Source organism: Camelus bactrianus, chromosome 13 (genome assembly GCF_048773025.1).
Source record: "Camelus bactrianus isolate YW-2024 breed Bactrian camel chromosome 13, ASM4877302v1, whole genome shotgun sequence".
NCBI lineage: Eukaryota > Metazoa > Chordata > Mammalia > Artiodactyla > Camelidae > Camelus > Camelus bactrianus.
Genome location: NC_133551.1, coordinates 24044082 through 24068127, shown reverse-complemented (window position 1 = coordinate 24068127; position 24046 = coordinate 24044082). Strand labels below are relative to the sequence as shown.

The 24046-nt window shown below is 36.8% G+C and overlaps 1 protein-coding gene across 1 annotated transcript in view; it reads left to right on the top strand.

Moving 5' to 3' along the window:
- The window catches only part of TNNI3K (TNNI3 interacting kinase), a 258130-nt gene that overhangs the window by 59501 nt on the left and 174583 nt on the right, over positions 1-24046 (top strand). Inside the window, exon 6 of the mRNA XM_010963403.3 lies at positions 21155-21253. Within this exon, the coding sequence (XP_010961705.1) occupies positions 21155-21253 (99 nt within the window). The remainder of the gene's footprint in view (positions 1-21154; positions 21254-24046) is intronic.

Sequence of the window (24046 nt, the reverse complement as noted above, 5' to 3'; positions counted from 1 at the left end):
TCTAGTTCTGGCAGTGACTCTGCTGTCCTAGCAGAGCAACAGGTGCTTACATAGTGGCCATAAAATTTGGCTAGAGATAGCCATAGTTGCTAGGCATGTGCCAAGCATCTATGGCTCTGGGGTTCAGAGTGCAGACACACCTGCTGTGGCTGTGGCCTTGGAGTCTGAGGCACAGGTGTGTATGGTGCTGCCACAGGACTGGAGTGCAGGTGTGTGTAGAGTAGCTGCAGCTTTCGAGTCCAGAGCATGTGCAGGATTGATGAGAGTGGCCATCCCAGTCCACAGGGGTGCAGCGGAAGCTCCTTATTGGCCGGTATGTAGCAACTTCTTCTCCAGGGATCTTCAGTGACAATAGCTGTTGGGTACCTCAGTAACAAAAGCTGCTGATGTCCTCTGTGGAGCAGGCTGCTGGGTCCATGCCAGTGAACACTGTGGGGTCCTCCACTGTAAAAGCCCTGGGGGATTTGTGGCTGCTATCTGCTGTAGAGGATACTGTCTTCAGAGCAAAGGCTCCTGGGATCCTCTACAGTGCAGGTCACTGAGGACCATGGTGGCACTCACTGTGTGGCTGCCATAGCCCTCACCCTTCTTTGTTCCTAGCCATCTCCAGATATCTCAGCTATCCCTATCTTCTCAGAAATCCTTTGTGTGTGATTATTCTCCATTTTTTGCTCCATTATGTTGCTGCAGGTTCTTTATTGGACTCTTGGACCCTCCCAGGGCTATATTCCTTCATGGACAGAAGTTGAATTGTTGTCTTATTGTTGGTTGGACAAAGGCTGGTGCCTCCTACTCTACCATCTTGCTGTTATCACTCTCAGATGCTTGTTTACTATGCTGATTCTGCCGTACCTCTAAGGATATAGCTGACTACCTGTAGCATGATGGGAAATCAGTTCCTTCCTGTGTAGCTCACAAGTATCTGCCATGCCTCCTATTTGAATTTTGTGACATGACACCCCTTGCTCACTTAGTTTCAGTGGTGGAGTACCTCATTCTGGCCAAGTGCAATAATCACTATACTTCACTTCACTTTCCCCTTGGTACTTAAAACAGGGCTAACTTTTAGACAGCTCTAAGTCACTTGTTCCCCGGTTAAACATTATTTCTTTTCAGAGTAGAGATTTCAAATTATAGATCCACTTATTGCTGGATAAGTTTAATTTTTTTCCACAATTAACCTTGAGATGTAAGATTCATTGCCTTTGAACTGTACTATATGGTAAAGTTAGAGCTGTTTGATATTTGAAAACATAATTTTTAATTACTTCTTTCACAAATGAGGAGCAATTTAGGAGTTAAAGTGAGTTACACTAACAAGTTTTCAATTTTCATAACCAGACAAATTAATTCAGAACTTGTAGGTTTCTAGCTGTCAGGAAGAAAAATCTGTCACATACAATGGAGGGTTTTTAAATTATTAATTAATTTTCCTCTTAGTGAAAAAAGTGGTTAGTCCAATTTTAAGTCCCCTTGGTTGCAGTGAAGTAGGATTAGATATGCTACACCCCCTATTTTTATGTGAAAATAACTAGAAATATACTAACGCAGAAGAATATAACACCTGAAACATGGCAAAAGTAGATGCAAGCCCTTCTTTCCACAGTAGACTCCCAGGGTACTTTTTATGAAGGTATCAACAGCAGTAAATTGTTTTTCGTATGATTAGGAGATGTCTGTCATCTGGACCAAATTTGAGATTTCTTTGTTTTAGGGACATTTTATCATGTGAATGGGAGTGAGTCTTGCCATAGGTCTGAAAATGAAATTTTGGTCTCTTTGTTTGAGCCTCTCCCTTGAATACTGAAATTTTGTGTGTAGAAAATCCCTTGCTTCTTATCTAAAGTTCTTTGCCAAGTAACAAGTACCATTTATTTTGTGCAGGTAGTATGTATTGTGAAGGAATTTACAAACTTCACAGCCTTCTGACCTAGTCATGAGTATCTAAAACACAAACTGTAAATATTTGTATGTTGCCTCTCTGTAACTTTGTAAAATTAACAGCCTTTGATAACCTCTGTAATTTCCATTTCATATGGTAAGTATTAACATCCTGTGAGTTTCCTGTTTTCTTGCTCTTTTTAAAAGACGAACAGCTTTTCTGGGGATAGTGGATTATTATACTTCTTGGGTTGGAATTTACATATGTTTATTAATCCATATATTTTTTAAATTCATGAAGCATATGGTCATAAAAATGAAATCTGGGGAGAGATATAAATGCAGAAAAATTGTGGAACTTCTCTTTTATAGATTATTAAAAAATAGGATAAATTACCATCAATCTCACTTGTTGTAAGCAGTCACCTGCTTAAGAAGCCAGCAACTGGAGGTCTTTCTGGCTTCTCAGTGATCGTCTATCCTGAGACATACATGTACTACAGTGTATGGCACTGGCTGGGTTTGAGTCCAGACAAACACATTTGTATAAGATAAAAAGCTTATCATAGAATATAATCATGGGGTTGCCACAGAGATGAGTTAAGGGCAAACAAAACATAAGGGGGGAAAAAGGATGTCTTGTACTGAGGTTATTTATGACTTGTCTTTGCAGGCTCACTAGAAGATGATGATGAGGCTTTTTTCATTTTCAATCCAAATAAACACAAGGAATTTAAATTAGGCAATAAGGAGGGATTAGATCAAGAGGTCAATTCCTGATTATTCTGGACTATTTTCTAATTGGTAAGGTGTCCAAGCTAACCCTTACCAAATGATCTTTTTAGCCATTTCTATCTTCCTCATCATCTTAATTGGAAGGTTAGGAAAAGAATAGATCATGACATCTGGCCTCTTCACTAGTCAGTGATTAAATGTTCCATATAGAGGAGAAGGGGAGAATCTTAATTAAAATGAGAGTCAAGGATCCTGGTATATTTCTCAACTGTGCTACTATCTCCTCTATTATTTTTCCTGTTCCCCTTGCCCCAGTTTCTTACCTTCAACCTTCCTAGTTCATCCCATTGTGCAACCTGCGCTCTCTTTGGAAGACTCAGTTTTGCTCTAGGACCAATCAGGTCCTAAGCAGACAGTATTCAGACAGCCTCAGCCACATTTTACCTGATCCCTTCCTGTGACATTGAGAATGGTTCACTGTCCTGACTGTAGAGCCTGGGATTCCTCTAGCCTTTATATGTTTGGAACTTCTTTCACCCTTCCTTTGGATAGCTCCTATGCAGTCTTCTAAGCAATATTTTAATACATTATCTTTTGTCTCTTCTTTTGCCTCATAACACTAAATTTCTCTCTAGCATACTTACTCTCATTATGTTAATATCATATATTTATTTGTCTCTCACCCAAGACAATAAATTCATCAATTCCAGGACCAGGCATCTCTCTCTGTCTCCTATGCTTGGCACAGAGTAAGCATTAGATGCTTGTAAATAAATAACTGGTTGACTCAGTCTGAAGTGCCCTGGAGTCAGTTTCCTCACACCATTCCCATGTCTGGCCTTCTGTTTAGACTCCTCCTTTCCCATATTCATCTTGTCAGACTTCTTCCTAAGCCTGGTGTCCTGGCTGCTAGAGGCTCACTGAGGTTAACAGATTGCCCAAAGGATAGCCATCTGCCTGCTGGACTGTATTAGTGCACTCAAGACTCCCAACTACTGGGCTTTCTCCACAGATTCTGTCCTCAGAGTTGCCCCATTGGAGCTAAACTTCCCTTGCCTTTAGACATGGCACCAGGCATGATTTGGATCCACTGCCACTTCACAGCCTGTACTGTCCGGGTAGGAAACTGCTCTTTCTACACTGTTGATAGGGTTGATGCTCTAAACAGAATGCTGGAAAAATGAACACTTATGAAGGATTTACTTTAGTCAGGTCTTTTGCTTATTTTATTATTACACCATCTAATTTAATTCTTACATAACTTTATTGATGAGGAAACTGAAGCTCAACGAGATGAACTAATTTGCACCAAATCATACAGCTATTAAGTATCAGAGTCTAACATCTATCCCAGGCTGTTCGACTCCAAAGACTGAGTTCTTAGATCAATTTTCTGTAGAGCCAAAGAGGGAAGACCTTTGGAAAGATTATCTCAGGGAAGCTAACAAGAGAAAGTCTGTTGCTTATGTATATTCTTCAAGATGTCTACTTCTAAATGTGGCTCTTTTTTGAAGATTGTTCTCAAGATTCCTCATCAGTAAGGTAAATCTTTTGAACATTATCCTTCCTATTTTTTATCTGTTTTTGGTGAAAGGATAGAATGTTAAGTTAAGGGTGTATTTCAAAGAGACTATGGAAAAATAAAACACCTTGTTTTTCAAAACATTTCAAGGTGTTTTCTTGATTGATTCTGATTGGGTCTCATTTTTCTATAGCACTCAATTTTTTTAACTTAGTAACAAAGAAAATTTTGTTAAAAATATTTGCAACATTTTGTCAATTTTTTGGTCTCATTTGTTGCTTTATCATTTGCTTCAGCTGCTGTCTTGGTATCTAAAATTTTCTCCTTCTATACATTGCTTTCTTCTTTGTTCAAAAATTTTATATTATTGCTCTGTTTAAAGATTAGACTAGTCAATTTTTTTCATATCTTTACTAACTACATAATTTTTAGGTCTCAGTGGAAAAAAAAAAAAACTGTGGAGTCCCTTGTTGAAAAATAGGAATAATTTCAAGATAGCAACAGTAAATCATTAAAATAAGCATAGGATCATTTTAAGCATGGGGTCCCATGTGACTATATAGGTTGTACACCAAGATGTTGGCCCTACTTCTCATACAATTTCATAAATATTGATGAAAATGCTTTAGCAGGAAAATTATCAAAATCATAATTAAATGGAAGATGGAAAGTGGAAATTTTCATATAAAATTGTTTCTGTTCTCCCTAATTTGATTAGAATTGAGGGGGGAGAAGCATATTTAGTTAAGTAGCAATAATGATACTCCACAGCCTCTCAAGCTGTGTGTTGTATTTTGCTAGAGCTTAGAAAAATTATTTGGGTCACTTGATTTATACTTGGAAGATAAGAACAATGAAAGCAATTTTAAATTTGTGTTTTAAGCCTCTACTTCATTGCGTGTCCAATCATGAAAGAGTCACAAGATGTCTTCTACTAAACCCCCACTATCTGTGACCAAAACAGAAGCATATGGAAGGATATTTCTGGAAAGAAGGCACAACTCAGTGAAACGTCTCTCTTAGATGAATGCTGCATATACTCCATGATTTGCATACAAAGTGTTTATGGAAAGAAATTAGGTTTTGTTTTGATTTGGTACTGGGAACTTGTCACATAGTGAAAGAGAGTGCATAACAGCAATTTTACAAATAAAGGTGTCTTTAGAAAAGAAAATGTAATCAGAGACAGTGACGACTCCATTATTGGCCTAGTTTAAATACTATTCCTAAACCTGGTGTGTAAAAATTTCAGCCCTGCAAAGAACCACTAGAGAATGAATAATATATTTAGTGTGTATTTAAAATGTATCAAGTATTCCCAAACAAAATATATTGTTATTGCATATTTCAGTCAACTAATTAATGCATACATTTGTACATTGCAGTGTTGGTAAACTGGACTGAGACTTGATTGGTATATACTGTAGCTTTGACTTTCTCAGTATATTTTTGACAAATATGACCAAGTTTTAGTTTCTTTTTTTAATTGGATCTGTAAGAAAACAGGATGGCTTGCCCCATTATTATTGCTTTCCTAGAGGCAATTTTGAAGCTATGATTATGAATAAACTTCTATTATTAAGTTTTATTTCCCAGAAGTCGAGGAAAAAATCCATCATTGGTTCTCCCTTGTGTGAATTTCATAGTTTCTGGCAATATGTAAACCTTAAGAGTTCATGTTCCCTGTTTAGACATTTTAAGGCTTATCTTGACTTTTCATTTGCTATTCTACAGATTTTTCTTCAAGGATATTTATAGTACAGAAAATGAAAAAATTGACTAGGAAAGAACAAATCTAGTCAGTAAATGCTTATTGAACATTTACACACAAGAATATAGGCGAGTTGTGACAGAAATTGAAAGAAGTATAAAATATAGCTTTGAATGTTATGTAGGAGCTTGAAATCAGTTAAAGAAATTTTTAAAAATGGAATATAATAATATATATTCATTCTTTCTTCCAATCAGTCAACAAATATTTATTGAGGAACTAACAGTTTCCAAGACCTGTGGTCGACACTGGTAATTTAATAATGAGTAAAATTACATACAGTTCCTAGCTTTACAGAGCTTACAGTCTGATGGAAAACACAGGCAATCAAAGAATCACACAGACATAAAATTGCCACTCTGATAAGAGCTATGATGGTCAACAGGGTTCTATTCCTAAAAGAAGGTGGTTTGGTCTCCCTTCTTCTTCCCTTCCCCCTCAGCCTATTCTGACAAGGCAGGCTGAGTGAGCCTTTTAAAGTGTATTTCATTTAGAATTTGGAAAACTGTAGTTTTCACTCTTTTCTTATTTATTCTTTTCAACCTTAAATTCCTCAGACATACCAGACATGCTCTTGCCTCTGGGCCTTGGCACTACTCTTTTCTCTGCCTCTTTCTTAGTAACTGAATATCTTACTTCTTTATCTTAAGATCCTGGTTGAAATGTAATTTTATTCAACAAGGTATTCCTAGATGTTCTTATTTTAAATTGAAACATCAAATCTCTGGTACTTTCTCTAATCTGTTTCCTTTTTTATTTCTCTCCAGCACTGATCACTATATAACAGCATATCATTTGTCTACTTTGCTTTACTGTCTCCTGTGCTAAAATAGAAGTTCAGCCAAGACACAGCCTTTGTTATTGTTGTTCTTCTCTCTCCATTGTCCTCAGTTCCTAGCACAGGGCCTGGCCAGTATGTAGTGGACACACAATTAGTATTTGTTAAATGAGTTTGTCCGTAGTAATGGAAGTTGAGAGAGAATCTTCAAGGGACTGATAATTCGGCTTATAACTTAAGGACCTAAGTAAATGTTAACCAAGTAAAGAGAAGAAGAAATAATGATGGTAGCAGTGGTAGTAATAATGCTTAGCTATGTACCAAGTGTTTTACATACATTAACTCTTAATCCTTAAAACAGCCCTTCAAGGTAGATATTATTATCTCCACTTTATGGATGAGAAGTTGAGACACACAGAGAGCTTTCCAGGCAGAGGAAATAGTTGTGTAAAAGCATTCTAACTGTAGGGAATAACAATGAGAAGACAGTAAAAGAGTATGTGGTTGGAGCTGAGAGAGCTAGCGGATGTGGTGGAAAAGGAAGAACGTGGAGAAAATGGTTAGGGGCTGGATGACCAATGGACTTATTTGTAGGGTGACAGTGAATTTTGACTCCTCAGGAAAGTCCCAGTTTATGCCTGCTGGCCTGGTGTAATCATGTGAACCCCCTTTTACCCTCAGAATCTCCCTGGGTTGGATGATGGACTGAGTTAAGAAGTTCTGTCTCTCTTGTAAAAGCGATGAGAAGCCAATAAGAAGTGGTAATGTGGTCAGATTTCCATTCGGATAAAATAACTCTAGTCACAATGTTAGAAACAAACTGAATTAGAAGAATTTACACAGGCAGATATATTTGGAGGCAATAATCTATAATGATTGCCTGGGTGTCGGTGGTATTAGTAAAAATGGAGAGACAAGAACAAATTCACAAAATATTTAGATCGTAAAATTAATTAATTTGGTGATGGGTTATATACGAGTGGGACGTTAGGAGAACATGGTATCAACAAACACTTCTAGGTTTCTGATGTCAGCAGCTGGATAAAGGATTTCTAGTTCATTGTCATAGGGAACAATGGAAGAATATCTTCTCTGTATGTGTGTGTAGAATGGGAGGTGGAGGGTTGAAGAACAATAAATATGAAAATTTTAAATGTTACTTACAAGATAAATGATTAACTAAAATGTCTAGTCAGTGAGTAGGATCTCATTGTTTGGATATGCCACAGTATTTATCCACCTGTTGATGGACGTTTGAGTTGTGGATTTCCAGTTTTGGGTGATTATAAGCAAAGCTACAATGAAGATTTCCATACAAGTCTTTGTATAGACATGTGCTTTTATTTATCTTGGGCAGATATCTAAGAGTAGAAGGAATGGCTGGATCATTTGGTAGGTTTATATGTAAATTTTTGAGAAATTGACAAACTATTTCCAAAGCGTTTATACTTTGACAAACAGTTGTACTATTTCACATTCCTACCAGCAGTGCATAAGGGTTTCGATTACTCCATATCCTCACTAACACTTGGTATATTCAATCTTTTTCATTTTAATCATTCTAATAGGGAATGAGTAGTGTCTCATTGTGCTCTTAATGTACATTTCTCTAGTGGCCAATGAGTTAAGCATCTTTTCCTATGCTTATTTGCCCTTTGCATATCTTCTTTGGTGGAGTGTCTGTTCAGATGTTTTGTCCATAAATGTTATTTGGATGAAAAAGACTTTATTTCACGATTGTGTTTAGAAGATATTCTCACTATAGTTCTAAGTTACGGTTTTTTTTTTTAATTTTAGTACTTTAAAACTATTACTCTACTGTCTTCTTACTTGCATTACCTCTGACAAGAAATCTGTCCTTTTTATTTTTCTCCCTTAGTGCATAATGTGCATTTTTTTCTCTGACTGCTTTTAAGATTTTCTCTTTATCACTGATTTTGACCAGTTTAATTAAGATTTTGTCTTAGCATAATTTTCTTATTCCCTGTGTTCAGGGTCTATTGAGTTTCTTGCACCTGTGAGTTTGTAGTTTTAATTAACTTTGGAAAATTTTCTGCCATTATTTCTTTAAGTATTTTTTTCTGTCTCCCCTCCACTTACATGCACATTAGGCTTTTGGGTGTTGCCCAAAACCTCAATGATGCTCTTTTCATTTTTAAAAATTCTATTTTCTCTCCATATTTCGTTTTGTAGAGCTTCCATTGCTACATCTTCAAGTTTACTAACCTTTTCTTCTGTAATAGCTAATATACTGCCAATCCCATTAAGTGGATTTTTATCTTTCGTATTATAGCTTCTATACCTAGAAATTTGATTTTGGTCATTTTTATATCTTTTTTGCCTCTACTTAACTTTCTAAACATATGGAATAATGTATTGATAACTATTTAATTATCCTTGTTTGAAAATTCTAGCATCTGTGTTAACTTGGGGTCAGTTTTGATTGATTACTTTTTCTCTTCATTATGTTATATTTTCCTGCCTCTTCACATTCCTATTAATTTTTTATTGGATTCCAGATAGTATTAATTTTATTTTGTTAGGTGCTAAATATTTTGAATTTCTGTGAATAGTCCTTAGACAACCTTTACATCCCTACTGGGATGCTGTTAATTTACTTAGAAACAATATACTCCTGTTCGGTCTAGCTTTTAAGATTTGTTTGATGGGAATAGAGCAGTGCTCGGTGCAAGGCTAATAGTGAACTACCGAGGGAAGTCTCTCGTGTGTGTTTTACCCACAGCCGCATGAATCATAAGGTTTTCCAGTCTGGGTGGTGAGAACAGGCATTATCTCTGGACTTGTGTGAGCACTGGGCATTATTATCATTACTCCCTTTGTTGGTTCTTTTCCTAGTCAGCAGTAGACGTTTCCTCATAAATGCACACTGATCAGTGCTCAGCTTTATCCTCTAGGGGGTCCTCTGCAGATCTTTGTATTTCTCTCTGTGTGGCCCTCTTATCTCTGGTACTCTGTCTTATGATCTCTAGCCGCCTTAGCACCTCTGGACTAATCTTTTTTACTCTATATTGGATGCAACAGGGAGTGTCTAAGAAATTGTGTTTTTTTTAATGCAGATTTGTAGTATCTAGAGGTTTTGATTCAGTAATTCTGAGGAGGGTATCTGTAATAAATTCTTCTTATAAGCCTCAGTGTGACTCTAAAGCTATCAAGATATTTAATCACTTGTCCCAGGGATTAGTTCAGTAAACCTACAGGTCTAAAAAGATTGCATGAGGTGAGTAGACTTTGAATGAGATTTTAAGAAATAGTAGAATTTGGCAAGGATGCTTTGTACTGGGCATGGATTGGATGATCAAATATATCTGAGGTATGAATGAATTGATTGATCTTTCCTTTTCTGCTTAGCAAACTTCTACTTCAGTTTCCAAGGACACTCCCCCTCTATAGGTTTCTCTATCTTTTCCAGACCAAATTGATAACTTATACCCTCTTTGTTTAGTTACAGTAGCCCATATATTATTTCTATCAAGTCCATGTTTACTTTATATAGTTATTTTGTTTTGTTTCTTCCACTAACCTGTATATTCCTTTTGAGCAATTGATTTTGATCCCCAGAACCTACCACAGTGCTTAGAAAACCTGGGTGCTCAAAAATTTTTGCTGATTTGACCTGCTGCTCCTCCTTTAATATTCACAAGTGGGCAGTAGGTAACTATTTTACTGTAAAGTCAGTTGTGACCTGGATCTTTTTAGTAATAAACTGAAAGGCACAACAGTATATTTAGCTAACTTTTATGGCATAAAAAATTACCCCAGGACTTTGTGGCTTAAAACAATAAACACACATAATCTTGCCAGTTCTGTATCTCAGGAATCTCAGGATGCCGTAGCTGGTTCCCCTAGCGTAGGGTCTCTCACAAGGTTTCAAGTGGGGCCGTAGTCATCTCAAGGGCTGAAATGGAGACAGTCCACTTTTGTGCTCACTCATGTAGCTGTTGGCAGGTCCTCTCTGGCTGTTATCCAGAGACATCAGTGCCTTGCCGTGTGATCCTATCCATAAGACATCTGGCTTCCATCAGAGAGAGTGATGGAGAGATCAGGGGAGGGCAAGTAAGATGAAGTCACAGTCTTTTTGTAACCTAATCTTGGAAGTGACATTCCATAACTTCTGCCATATTCTATTAAGGAGAGGTGAGTCATGTCAGGCCCACACTCAAAGGAACTACTTAGCTTCATGTATATCAATACCACTTGTATTTTTATCAAAGACAGTAACAAATATAGAGAGAGATGGATTTATACAAGGATTATGTGTTATGTCTGAAAGATACAGGCTCTATTAACCCAGGAAACTTGGCACGATGCTAATAATGGTGTTTGGTCCAGTCTTTTCTTAGAAGCAAAGAGGATCTAGCAAGTAGGTGTGGTGGCAATTCTATTCTCCAAGAACTAGCAACTCTCTTTTGTTGAACAGTGATTTCCAGTACACGTTCTCTGGTTGTGTAGCATTCCAGTGGTGACTCAGAGGTCATTCAGGGAGAAAGGAGAGAGTACTGAGTCCACGCCCCCTACAACTAGGTGCCATCCAACCCAATTCCATCATAGTGCTTATACTGAGTACTTATGACGAGTTCATCAAGTAAAAGTTTGAAAAACTGTTTGAAATGTTTGAAAAATTGGGTTCCTAGAACAGTGGTTTTTGGCTCTAGTGGTATATGGCATAGTCGTCAGGCGTGTGGGCTCTGGAACATGCCAGCCTGGGTTTCTTTTATCCAGGTTCTGCCATTTCCTACCCACGTGAAGGCATTTAAAAGTCTGGGCTTGAGTCCCATGAAGTTATTCCTTGGCTGTATCCACTTCTGAAGCCAAAACTACTTGGGCAGATTTGATACTGTGTTTCCTTTCATTTTCATTGGTAGGCTTCTATTATTAGTTACCCTACATTTATCTTAGTTTAACATGACCCATGGAGTGGTTAATACATTTACTACCATCATTCCTACTGTTTTCTGTCCTGATAAAAGGTCTCTGACTGGATGGTGTGTGTTCTTCTTTTAATAAGCTTCTTATCTAGAAAGGCATCTACAATTGATTACTACACCTGTCAAGGCCTAGTGTTTCACAGTCAGTTAAAATATTTTTACAATGGTAGATTTACCAATATCATTGTGTCAGTTTTTCCAAGTTATTGCAGACTAAGGTTTTCAATTATGTTGTTAAATAAAGAGCCCTAGGATATAACTGATTCTCTACATCAGCTGTTCTAAAATGAATTAAGGTAGTGTCTTGCAGTTCATCAAATAGTGAGTTTTCTGGCTTAATTAATGAGGAAGCTCAAAAAGGGGAACACTAAATATTCTATATATTGTGTTTATAACAGAACTAACCTTTGAGTCTGAGCCTTAACCGTTGATGTTGTCTTTTAATTCTAGTTGCTGAAAATTAATTGACCATTGAAATAATTTTTTAGTATTCTTATTATCTATTCTTATCTAAGAACTAAAATCTTTATGTATTCCATCTTATGTTCTGTTAGTTGACTACACCTCACCTTCAAAGTGTAATTTAGAAGTTGATTTTTTTCAAGTAGAGACCAATCACTTGTTTTCCACAGGTGATTTGGGCTGGAGAACAAGAATCAGGGGAAAACCCTTTGTCAGATGGTACTTGCAGCCCTCCATAATTCTGCTGTCCAAGGTGTGTGCAGTGTGCAGAGAAACATTGATAAGAGGGAGCCTAACTCGTACTACAATTTTCAAGTCCCTACAACTGCAATAAAGTGAAAAATCTTGGGCCTTTGGCAAGCTATAAAAATATATCTCATAAGAAAAAAAAATTGTGGCTTTTGAAATGCATAGAACATGATGTATTCATAACACAGTGAACATTGAAAACCTGTTTTCTCAGCCAAGGATTTTAAAATAAGACCCTCACATAAGGAAATGCTGCAAAAAAGTATATCTATATGGAAGAAAATAGCACAGCAAGATGATGATTTGCTAGAAGGCTTAGAAAAATTTGCCCCTCTTTTCTTAAAAATTTTTCTTCCATAGACTTCCTTAATAGGCATCCTTTTGTTCTCTTTTTCCTTCTTGGATGACTTCTCTTCTCCCTTGCTGACACCCCTTTCTTCCCAGTTTTAGCCATGAATATCCCACAAATATCAGTTCTTACCTTACAGAGGTGATATTATCTCCTTGCTTCAATTATTACTTCTAAAAAAATGATACCACTTGTATCTCCAGCCTTGACCTCACAGCTTCTCATCACTCTTCTTCATCCACCAGTTTTCCTACTTAACATTCTCGTTTCCTAAGAAGTGATACATTTCTATAATCATGGGAATTCTTTTATTATATGCATACAAGTTGATATATTGTTAAGCTCTATTTCTACAACTTAAGAATATGGAGCATCCCTTTAATTTTGATATTATCTTGTGGAATCTTTTTCTGAGTAATTTTCAGACATGAGATAATTTAATTTTAACATGAGATAATAAGCAAAAGATCACATAAGAGAACCTCATTTCTGTGACAGCCTGAAGAAACTATTTTCCAATAAGTTTTTGTACTCAAGTATTTAATTAGAGCTATGTCAGGTTAAAAAAAAAAGTTATTACAAAAGTATTCAGCCAGTGTTTCAAGTAAAAACCTCTGTAACTACATGATAGAGAGTTTTCACCTAACAATTGTAATGGGTTTCAAGAAGTGAGTATATATACATACTTAAAAATAAAAAATTCTACAGAAAATAGAGCATAAAATCAAAAGATGTGCTTATTAAATCCAGAGCAAGTTCTTCCATCTAAAATGCTAAGTAATATAAGCCCTGAATACAAATAGATATGCAATTGTTGGTATTTCTAATTGGCATAACTGTTGGTTGTTGTTTGAAAACTTGAGAATTATGTTCACATCTTGATTGAGGGCTTGGCCTCAACTGAAACAGCTTTGGTGTTGGATAAGATCACAGTGAATGACCAAGGGGAACTGGAAGAAACTAGGCGATGTTCCTACTTCCTAAATTCATGAAGTAGACAAAATTTGGTCCTCATACTCACTTTCCCTTATAGACTTCCTCTTTTACAGTCCTCATTTGTTGATAACTTTCATCATCTCTCCCCATCCCCGGTCCTCCAATATGCTGAGTCATGTGATTCTACCATCTTAATGTCTCTAAAACCCATTCACCATCTCCAGGCTGCTACTTCTATCTCAGATCATTTTTATCCTTCTCTCTTTCTTTTTAGTTTACTATGAGACCCTGCCACCTGATCACTGCTCTTCCAGTCTTGCTCTGTCTTCAGTCCACTTGCTATACTATCACTAGAAGGCTCTTTTTAAGATTCAAATCAAAATATACTTTACTCCTACTAAAAATCTCTTAGTGAATCCCCATATGGAAAAAATTTAGGAAAAAGTCCTAAACTTCTTCGCATAATATGTAAGGCTCTTCAAGATCCCTAACATACAACTTCTACTTGGAATAAGTTTTATCTTTATTTTTTTCAGTCATCTGCAAACAATTACAGTCTTACTGTTATACTGCCTATATAGCTGTCCTTGAAAAATCCTTGAAGAGCAATATCAACCAAGAGCTACATCTTGTACAAGACTATCTGAGATGGCAAGAAGTAGCTAGCTGGCCCCAGATAACACACAAAAAGAATAAAAACAGGATGGGGTAGTAGTGTGCTTTGGACTCCCATAGATCTGAGTTTAAACTTCACTGCCTTTTCCTAAAGCACCTGTGTAATTCTTAACTTTATTGTTCCTATTTTTTAATGGGGCTAATAATAATTCCATGGGATTGTTGTGAACATTAAATGAGATATTTTCCTTTAGCTCGTAGATATTCTCAAAGTACACATTCAAGAAATATTAGTTCCCTTTGCCTTCTAATGCTTCATTCGAATGAATAAAAATCAAAGGGCAAGTGATATAGATGAGATCAATGTAGGGAACTATATAAACCCAGGGTAAACATAGTTAGGAAATAGAAAAGAAATGTATAATTGGACTGTCAGTTGCCAAATAACATAGAGCCGGTACTGGAGGAAGTCTGGGAAAAATACTTGTATCTGGAGAGGGAGGTGTGCATGTGTGTGTGTGTGTGTGTGTGTGTGTGTGTGTGTGTTGTAGCAATAGTAGCAGCTGTAGTAACAGTTGTAATAGAATCAACTAGCGGATGTATAAGCCAAGGTAGCTGATAACCACCACTTACTGAACACTTACCCTTCTGTGCCAAGCACTGTGCTGCTTTACATGTATTATCTTAATTATACAAGAGAATTAAAGCAGACAAAGGAGATCAAAAGGAAACACAAGTGAGGAAAAGGCAACACTTAAGAAGCAGTTAAGAGGTGAACAGAGTCTCCTCTGCAGAGGAGAAATAAGAAATCAGCAGAGAGGTAGCAATCACACTCAGCGGGCGTCAGTCAGTCTAAGGGAAGATAGGATCTTAAGGAGCAGACAAACAGTAACAAATACTGGAGAGATATTAAAATAAGGAAAAGGCCAAAAGTGTCCAATGGAATGGGCAGTTAGGAGACTTTTGATATCATTTTCCAGAGAAATTTCCCTGGAGTGGTGAGGCTTGAAGCCAGAGTGTAGTGGGTTGAGGAGTGAATAGAAGGTGAGGGCATGTGGACAAAAGGTGTAGACTATCTCAGAAGAAGATCATCTGGAAAGTTTAAGAGAGAGGGCGATGGTTTGAGTGAGGGGACGCAATTGAGAACTAGTTATTAAAAATCAGAACTGATAATAACTGAAAAATATCCAATCTACATCAACTTGCATATTAACATCTTTGGGATCATTTTGAATTCATGAGGCATAAACTTTGGAAAACATTTTCCTTTAAAAGTTTGCTAATACAGATTTCCCACTAAATGGAAACGGGTATTATCCCCAGATAGCTTCCCTTTCTGCTCGCGTTAAGTCTCAATAATAAACATTAGATAAAAACATACAGAAGAGAAAACTCTGGCTTTATGCAAACTATGAACCCTAAGGGAGACATCAGTATGAATTTGAGGAAGACTCCAAAGAAGTCACAGGAAATGAGATATCACTTAAAGCAAAGAAAAATTTAATTTCAAAGTGTAGATGTTTGTTGAAGGTCTACTAAGTATAAGACACTATATTTAATTTTGGTAATTTCAACTTAGATTGATTGCCGTCTTATTCCATGTAGAATTTACCTTATTCTATTTTTCTTCCATGGGACATTTAGTTCCTATTGATAGTGGTCATTTTTTTCTTCTTCATCACTGCCAATGATTTTCATAAGATGAAGGTCAGAGTGGGAGCTAAATGGGACCAAGTCAATAAATTAAAGTCATCCTTTAGGAGAAACATTCAGCCTGCGAGGACAATTTGGGTCTTTCCTCTTCTAGGCATTGCTTTCTAAATCTCTGGAATTTTAAATGATAAGGTCTGACTATTTCAGTTGGAAGTATTAAATCCCAGTGCCTCAGGTGAAAAATCTTTTTAGCTGGAGTGAAAACTTCTCACCCTTCATTGAGACAAGTCTAAAACATGAAAAAAAAATGTTTAAAACTTTATGTAATACCAGTTTACCTACAGTGATAATTAATGCAAAGATTGAATTGTGAGGACAAATAGTATAAGCATTTAGAGAAAGAAGTGATCAATACTCTAAAGTATTTGTGGAAGATTCTCAAAGAGAACCAGAACAGAGCTTGGCCTTGAGGCTGGGATGTTGTAGGCAGAGAAAGAGAACAGAGGCTTTCTAGGAAGTAAAAACAGAATGTGTGTGAATACATGTTTAAATTACAACCTGGAAACTGAAGAGACTCTGGTTCTTTTCATGAATCAACTGGCAAATAAAAATACCTTTAAAGGGTAATGTAATAGTAATAGTAATTCCCTGCCATCAAAATAAAGATCTCTGATCCATTTTGTGTTCCTAAAACAACCACTTGAGGGATGGCACTTTGTGGTGCTTATCATTCCATCAATAAAAGATATCAAGGTACCAGCCCATATTTGAATCTTCTTTCTTTAATAATAATAATAATACTGATATATATGTCAGCATACAAATCTAAGTATGATATAGACAAAACAAAAAGACAGCCTACAGAATGGGAGAAAATATTTGCAAACAATGCAACTGACAAGGGATTAATTTCCAAAATATACAAGCAGCTCACACAGCTCAATATCAAAAAACAACCCAATCAAAGAATGGGCAGAAGATCTAAATGGACATTTCTCTAAAGAAGACATACAGATGGCCAACAGGCACTTGAAAAGATACAACATCACGAATTATTTGAGAAACACAAATCAAAACTATAATGAGGTATCACCTCACACTGGCCAGAATGGCCATCACCAAAAATTCTACAAACAATAAATGCTGGGGAAGGTGTGGAGAAACAGGAACCCTCTTAGCCCTGTTGATGAGAATGTAAATTGGTGGGGCTACTATGGAGAACAGTATAGAGGTTCCTTAAAAACCCAATAATAAAGTTACTGTATGATCCATTAATCCCACTCCTGGGCATATATCTGGAGAAAACTCCAATTTGAAAAGACACATGCACCCCGATGTTCACAGCAGCACTGTTTACAATAGTCAAGACATGGAAGCAACCTAAATGTCCATTGGCAGATGAATGGATAAAGAAAATGTGGTATGTGGAATACTACTCAGCCATAAAAAGGAATGAAATAATGTCATTTGTAGCAACATGAGTGGACCTAGAGATTATCATACTAAGTGAAGTAAGTCAGTCAGAGATAGACAAATATCATATGATATCACATATGTGTGAAATCTAAAAAAAAGTGACACAAACAAACTTATATACAAAACAGAAAGAGATTCATAGACATAAAAAACAAACTTATGATTACCAGAGGGGAAAGAAGGGAGGAAGGATAAACTGAGAGTTTGTGATTGGCTGATACAAACTACTATTTTCAGATAAGATAAACAACAAGCCCCTACTGTATATACTGTATAGCACAGAGAACTGTATTCAATGGTTTGTAATAACCTGTAATGAAAAAGAAAATGTATATATATATGTATATATATATGACTGTATATATATGTGTGACTGAATATGTATGCTGTACACCAGAAACTAATGCAACATTGAAAAAAAACATGAAAATAAATTGAAAAGTATACAAAGAATTCTAAGTATGATAAAGTTCATTTCTTTAAAGAGTTTAAAGATTATTAAGATATCCTTTTTGTGATAAGACTTGTTCCTGGTATACAATTTCACTAGTAGTTTTGTTATTGTTTTTGAGGCAAAGAATCAGAACTATGTATTTACTCAAAAAATTTAAAACAATAAAACTTTATGTCCTGTAAAAATCTTAAGGAGCTAATGTAAGTAAAACTCCAGCCACAGATCCTGGCATGGAACAGGCCCTTGGGATTTGCTAAAGGTTAATTTGAAATGAATAATCAAAAGCATTTGTTGAATTGAATTGTTTAAAATTTCTATCACATAATTAGATCCCTACTATTTTTTTTTTTTACCATTTAAGCCATTTTTATTTTTCTGGATTTATTTTTTTATTGACATACAGTTGATTTATAACGTGTTAGTTTCCAGTACACAGCAAAGTGATTCAGTTCTCTCTCGCGCTGTATATGTAAAGAGAGACACATATATGTATTGTTTTTCGTATTCTTTTCCATTATGGTATATCCTAATTATTAATGTTTAAATTCCCTGATGATTGATGGTAGAGATATAATCCTATTATTTTTTAACTAGAAATACAGTCAAATTCAATAATTACTTGAATGCCTATTATGTACCTAGCATAGTGGTGCGTAAAATAGACAGTTTGTGACATCATGGGGCTTTGTGTAGTGGAAAGCATGTGAAGTTGATTGGGAGTTGGGATTGGAATTGCTGGGAGTTTGGGATTGGAGCTGAGCCTCCAGTTCCATCAGCCCTTTCAGGTTCTGTAGTGGGGGAAGCATGGTTAAAATGATCTGATAGACATAGGTTCCAGCCTAAACATTAATATGAGTCCATTGTCTTAGCCACATGACAGGCACATTGGTACATCACAAGCATTCCATTATAGTCCTGTAAGATTGCTAGGGAACACACTCCCCATCGTGACTCCAAATATCATAAGAATGAATAAATGCATTCAACTCATATAAGTAACATGTGAAATTATTCAGATAATTCCAGTGAACATTGCTCTCAATGGTTAAATATTTCCTTGAATTTTAAAACAAACTAAATAAAGCCTACAGTTCAATAATGACTCTGTGTGGTTTCATTAAAACTTAAATTTTGACAGTTTCTCTGAAGGCCAACACTTCATAATTAATGAATGCTCAGCCAAAGGATTGACCTTCTGAACGACTGGATAAGTGCAAATTTAGGAGGGAAAAAAAAATTGCTTTGGACTATTTGTTGAAGCCTAAGGGTCGTTATCTTTGAGAATGAAAGTAAGTTCTGGAACCAAGCCTAAGAAATTGGCTCTCTGTGTTAACATTTGAAGAGTCATTTTTACAATAAAAAGGCATGCTGTCTACTTTGTTTTATGCTATATTTAAAATGAGAGAAATTGTAAAAAGCTTCATTTACCTTGATCGTTTGTGACCTCCTTTAAAGGTTCCTAAGATTGAACTCCCAGGCACGTGACGTTTAAGATACCAGGCGTTTGATATAAATGGCTCCAGCGTTCATTTCTGAGCTCAGTCTACAAAGCTTCTACTGACAGAAAGTTCCTTCTTACCTGAGATTGAGGCAGTTAGTTCATTTACTTAAAGGTTAGTGTTAATGAGATCAAGGTCACAGGAGAGGCCTGATGGAAACTTCAAGTCAAACAGACCTAAATTTGAATTCCAGTTCTGCTTCTTACTAGTTGTATGACCTCAAATAAGTTACATAGCCTCCCCGAGGCTCAGTTTCTTCACCTTTAAAATGGGAAAGTAACACCTACCTTTCTGTGTTTTGGGGTGAGACAGAGACACTCCAGTTATTTATGCAGTTGGTTCAAGGACTGATACGTAATATGCCCTCAATAAGTGTTTTTTTGTTTTAGTTTTTTAATAGAAAAACAACTCACTGTACACATTGTGTATTCTATTGATCGTTAGTCAGCAATATCCAAATATCGGCAAAAGCATTGTACGGAATGCATATAAACCTATACACCTGCTTATTATACTTTTGAGCCCACCAGAAATTCAGATATTACAACAAGAATTCCTTGTCTCTTTGATAACTGTATGACAATTACAGTCAGTTCTAATGCGATCCCAGTGACTGAATAAATTGTGAGAATAAGCATGTAAAATAACATAGTTTTAGCTCACATGTGCTCAATAAATTGTGTGCTGGTACATGGATACATGGATGACTGAATGAATGGACTATTTAAAACTGTGGAGCACTCAGAAACAAAGCTTGAGGTAAGAGACTAGGGATTTACTTCCCCGCCGACACTGACTTGCTCCATCACTTTGAGAAATGTCTTAATTCCTCTGATTCTCAAATTCTTCTTAAAAACCTAGTAGTTTGTTGTGTGTCCATGAGCTGCTCCATTTCTGAAGGGCTATGATTTAAACAGGCAAGAAAAGTTGATTTAGGAGGCAGTTTGTGTACAGGAACAGAAGAGGTGTTCCCTGAGCTCTTAGATCCCGTCCTCACGTTTTCTCTTCTAAGTCTATCAGACTTTTGAAAAGTTTCCCAAATGTAGGTTATTTTATCAACTGAAGAATAGAGAATGCATTAGGAAATTATTTCAATCAGTTTTCCAGAGAAGAGGGACTTAGAGATGGGAAATCTGAAGGGTCAGTCAATAGCTCCCGGTAGGTTTTTTTCTTTTCTTCCCCACTTGTTCATTCATTCATGCAACAAGTGCTTATTGAATAATTACTGTTTCCATGGCAACATGCCAGGGTAGGATTGTAAAGACGAATTTGATATTCTCTTTGTCCTTAAAGAATTTGTTCTTTAGGAGGGATGGAAAAGCATGCACGTACATGTTAAGTGTTCTAAATGGCATGAAAGTTATATGAGATTTAAAAAGAAGGTAGACTTAATTTCAGCAACTTGGTTGGCAACAGAGGAAGGAAAATTAAAGAAATCTTGGAGGAGATGGCATTTAGCTTGGGTTTGGACATCCGTAGATTGGGCAGAAGAGAAATTCTGACAGAGGAAATAATGAACAAAGACTCAGAACAGCAGGAAATGGAGGGCAGTTCAATCATACAATTGGCTTTATGAAAGAGAGTTATGGGAAATCCATTTAAAAGGATGCCATCAGATTGAGAGGGCCTTGAATGCCATAGTAAGGGGGTTGGTTTTTATTTTCTAGGCCAAAGCAAGCCATTGCAATTTTCAGAGACGGGAGAGGGAAGAAAATCGTGTTGTAGGATGTGACTCCCAAAGAACAGCTGTGCATTATGGTTGTAAAATGAACTTCGATGGGCAGATGTCCCCGGTGAGTCTCCTAACCCAACTCTCGTTCTTGTCCAGGCTGCTGACGTGCTGCTGCAACATGGAGCTAATGTCAACGTTCAAGACGCAGTGTTTTTCACTCCGCTGCACATCGCAGCACACTATGGGCACGAACAGGTAAGTCAGTAGCATTTCCAAAGCCTGGGGGATTACTTAAGTGCTCTAGGCTTTTCTTGAACTGTCCTAGCTTCAAAGAAAGGATATTTAAGGTATCTTTTTAATTATTTTTGCCGTCTTCCTCATCAGTTCCACCCTTGTGGAGCTTTTGCAGATCCACAGAAACATTGCAGCTGCTGAGTTATTCGTTTTTACTGACAAAGTACACAAGAGGCAGGAGAGTATACTACTAAGTGTGCAGCCATAAGAATCAGCCTGAATTTGAAAAAAATGTCTAGCTTTTTGACCATGTGTATGTTGTATAATATCCCTGACCCTCAGTTTCTTGATATATAAAGTGGAGAAAACATTAATAGTACCTATCTCATAGGGTTGCTGTTACCATGAGATATTAAAATTAAAATGTTTGGCAAGTTGCTCAATAAATGTAATGAATGCCACTGTGATGATGCTAATGACAGTAACAATAGAACAAATCATAAAGGCCATTCCAAAAGTTCTCTGAAAAGAAGTGACTTTCAGAATCTAGGTTTCTTCTTTTCTGCTAATCTGGGATGTGGTAGGCTAAAAAATGTCTACCAAAATATGTTTGCATTCTAACCTGTGGAACCTGTGAATGTGACCTTAAAAGAGACGTTGTAGATGTGACCAAGTTAAAGATCTTGAAATGGAGAGATTATCCTAGATTATCTGGGTGGACCTGATGAAATGACAAGGGTCCATAAAATCGGAGTGAGTAATAGGAAATATGACAATGGAAGCAAGAGGTTAAAACGATGCAAGAAGGCACCACAACCTAAGGAATGCAGGTGGCCAGCAGAAGCTGGAAGAGTAAGAAATGAAAGCCTCCAGAGGGAATGTAACCTGCCAACACTTTGATTTTAGACTTCTGACCTCCAGAACCGTGAGATAATAACAATGTTGTTTTTTTTTTTTTTTAACAATGTTGTTTTAATCCAGTAATTTTGTGGTAATTGCTACAGTGGTAATGAGGAGCTAATATATGGAATAACCTAGATAAACTGAAAAATAATCACTAAGTGTGCTTTAAATATATAATTTGCTTTAAATATATAGTTGGACAATAGGTACATATTTATAAAATTTGATAATCTGTAATAAAATGATAACATGTATAGAACACTTTTAAGTCAACAATATATCTTTATTCAATAAATAATTTCATTTGACCTTCATGACAACCTTATGAGCTTAGTAAGAGTTACCACATGAGTGAGCTCACATTATGGGACAGGCACTGTGTTAAGACCTTTATGTGGACTTCTTTTTTTCCCTAAGTTTGCCACAGTCCTAAAATTAGCAGTTATTTGCCCCTCCTTATCAGCGTTGCGCACTGATAAGCACATTGAGCTTACTCAGGTCAGGTAGCATGCCAGAGTCATGCAGCCAGAAAGGAGAAGAGCTGGAATACGTAGTCAGGTCTGTCTGATCCCAAAGCCTGTATTCATTCTGTTGTACCAAAGAGCCTTTTATTATCCCTCTTCTACCAGTGAGACAGATCATGAAGTCCAGGCCATTTACTTAAGTGGTGGAGCTAGAATTCAAGGGCAGGTGCTATCATCCCAAAGTCCATTGATTTTAAGCCTCAACATATTGAAAGACAAGATCTTTGTGTGCTGCTTTCAAACACCATCTTTTAGCTGTACCCAAGGAACTCGATAGGACCAAATAAAACAGAAATGCAAATGCAATTGGAGAACCAAAACTTAGCTGCTCTTTTAACATCTCTTTTTCACTCTTCCTCATTTAATATCTCTAGATCTCTAGTCTCACTCAGTTGTGCAGTAGAATCACACCTTTTTACCTTCGTAGAGGTCATGCCGTTGCACTGCCTGAGGATCCCAGGTTGAAAATCAAACTTGCTTGTGTCTCTGTGCTGTTCTCGTCATTGTGCCTTTATTTCTTTGCTGACTGGCATATGCCCGGACACTCTCAGACCTGTGAAGCGTGACCTATGGCTAGGGAAGATTGCTCATTTCATTGATGTGCTGCTCAGAGTGCACTGGAGTGCACTGGAGAGCTGGGCACTGAAAGTGCTTTTGAAAGTACGGAGTCCAAAAAGCTCAGGTGATGAAAAAACTCCCAACTTTCCTGACTTCAGGCACAGACAGGATGTGCCCAATGCATGTGATTCGTAGTGTCATCCTCTTGGATGATTAACCTCATCACCCAGCAGAAACATAGAGCGTCTATGCATGTGGTGTGGAGTGCTAAATTTGTTTGCTTTCCCTGAGCTTATAGTCACAGTCTTATAAAATTATGCTAAACTGTGGAGGGCCCTTTTATAAGAGACTCACTTTCTGTGCGCAGAGGCAGCATGGAAGTAATTTGTGGTCGCTATTGTCATTGGCTGAAATATGCTGACAGGAGAATGGTGCATTCGATATAGAAATGTGCCTAATGTGCCAGGTTCCTTGCCGTTTGTTTATTTACTTATTTTTAAGTGGAAGAGTAGATGTCTCGTACCGAGAGCAATATTTCCTAGGCATATGATAATAGTGCTTAATAGACAATCGATTTCAAAGATAGTTTAAATCTGTCCATTATAAAGTCACATAATCAGAATTTATGAAGTCTGTACATGGAAATATCTGCTTAGGAGTGCAAAGTTCTTGAGACTAAATGTCTACTGTTCAGATTTCTCCTGAATTAAGTATCGGTCTGTCCATTAGTCGACCAAGGGGTAAAATGCACATTTTCCACGTTGGTGCTACCACTTCTGCCATCGTTTATTGAGGATCAGGCACTTTTCTAAATGCTTCATGTGTGATA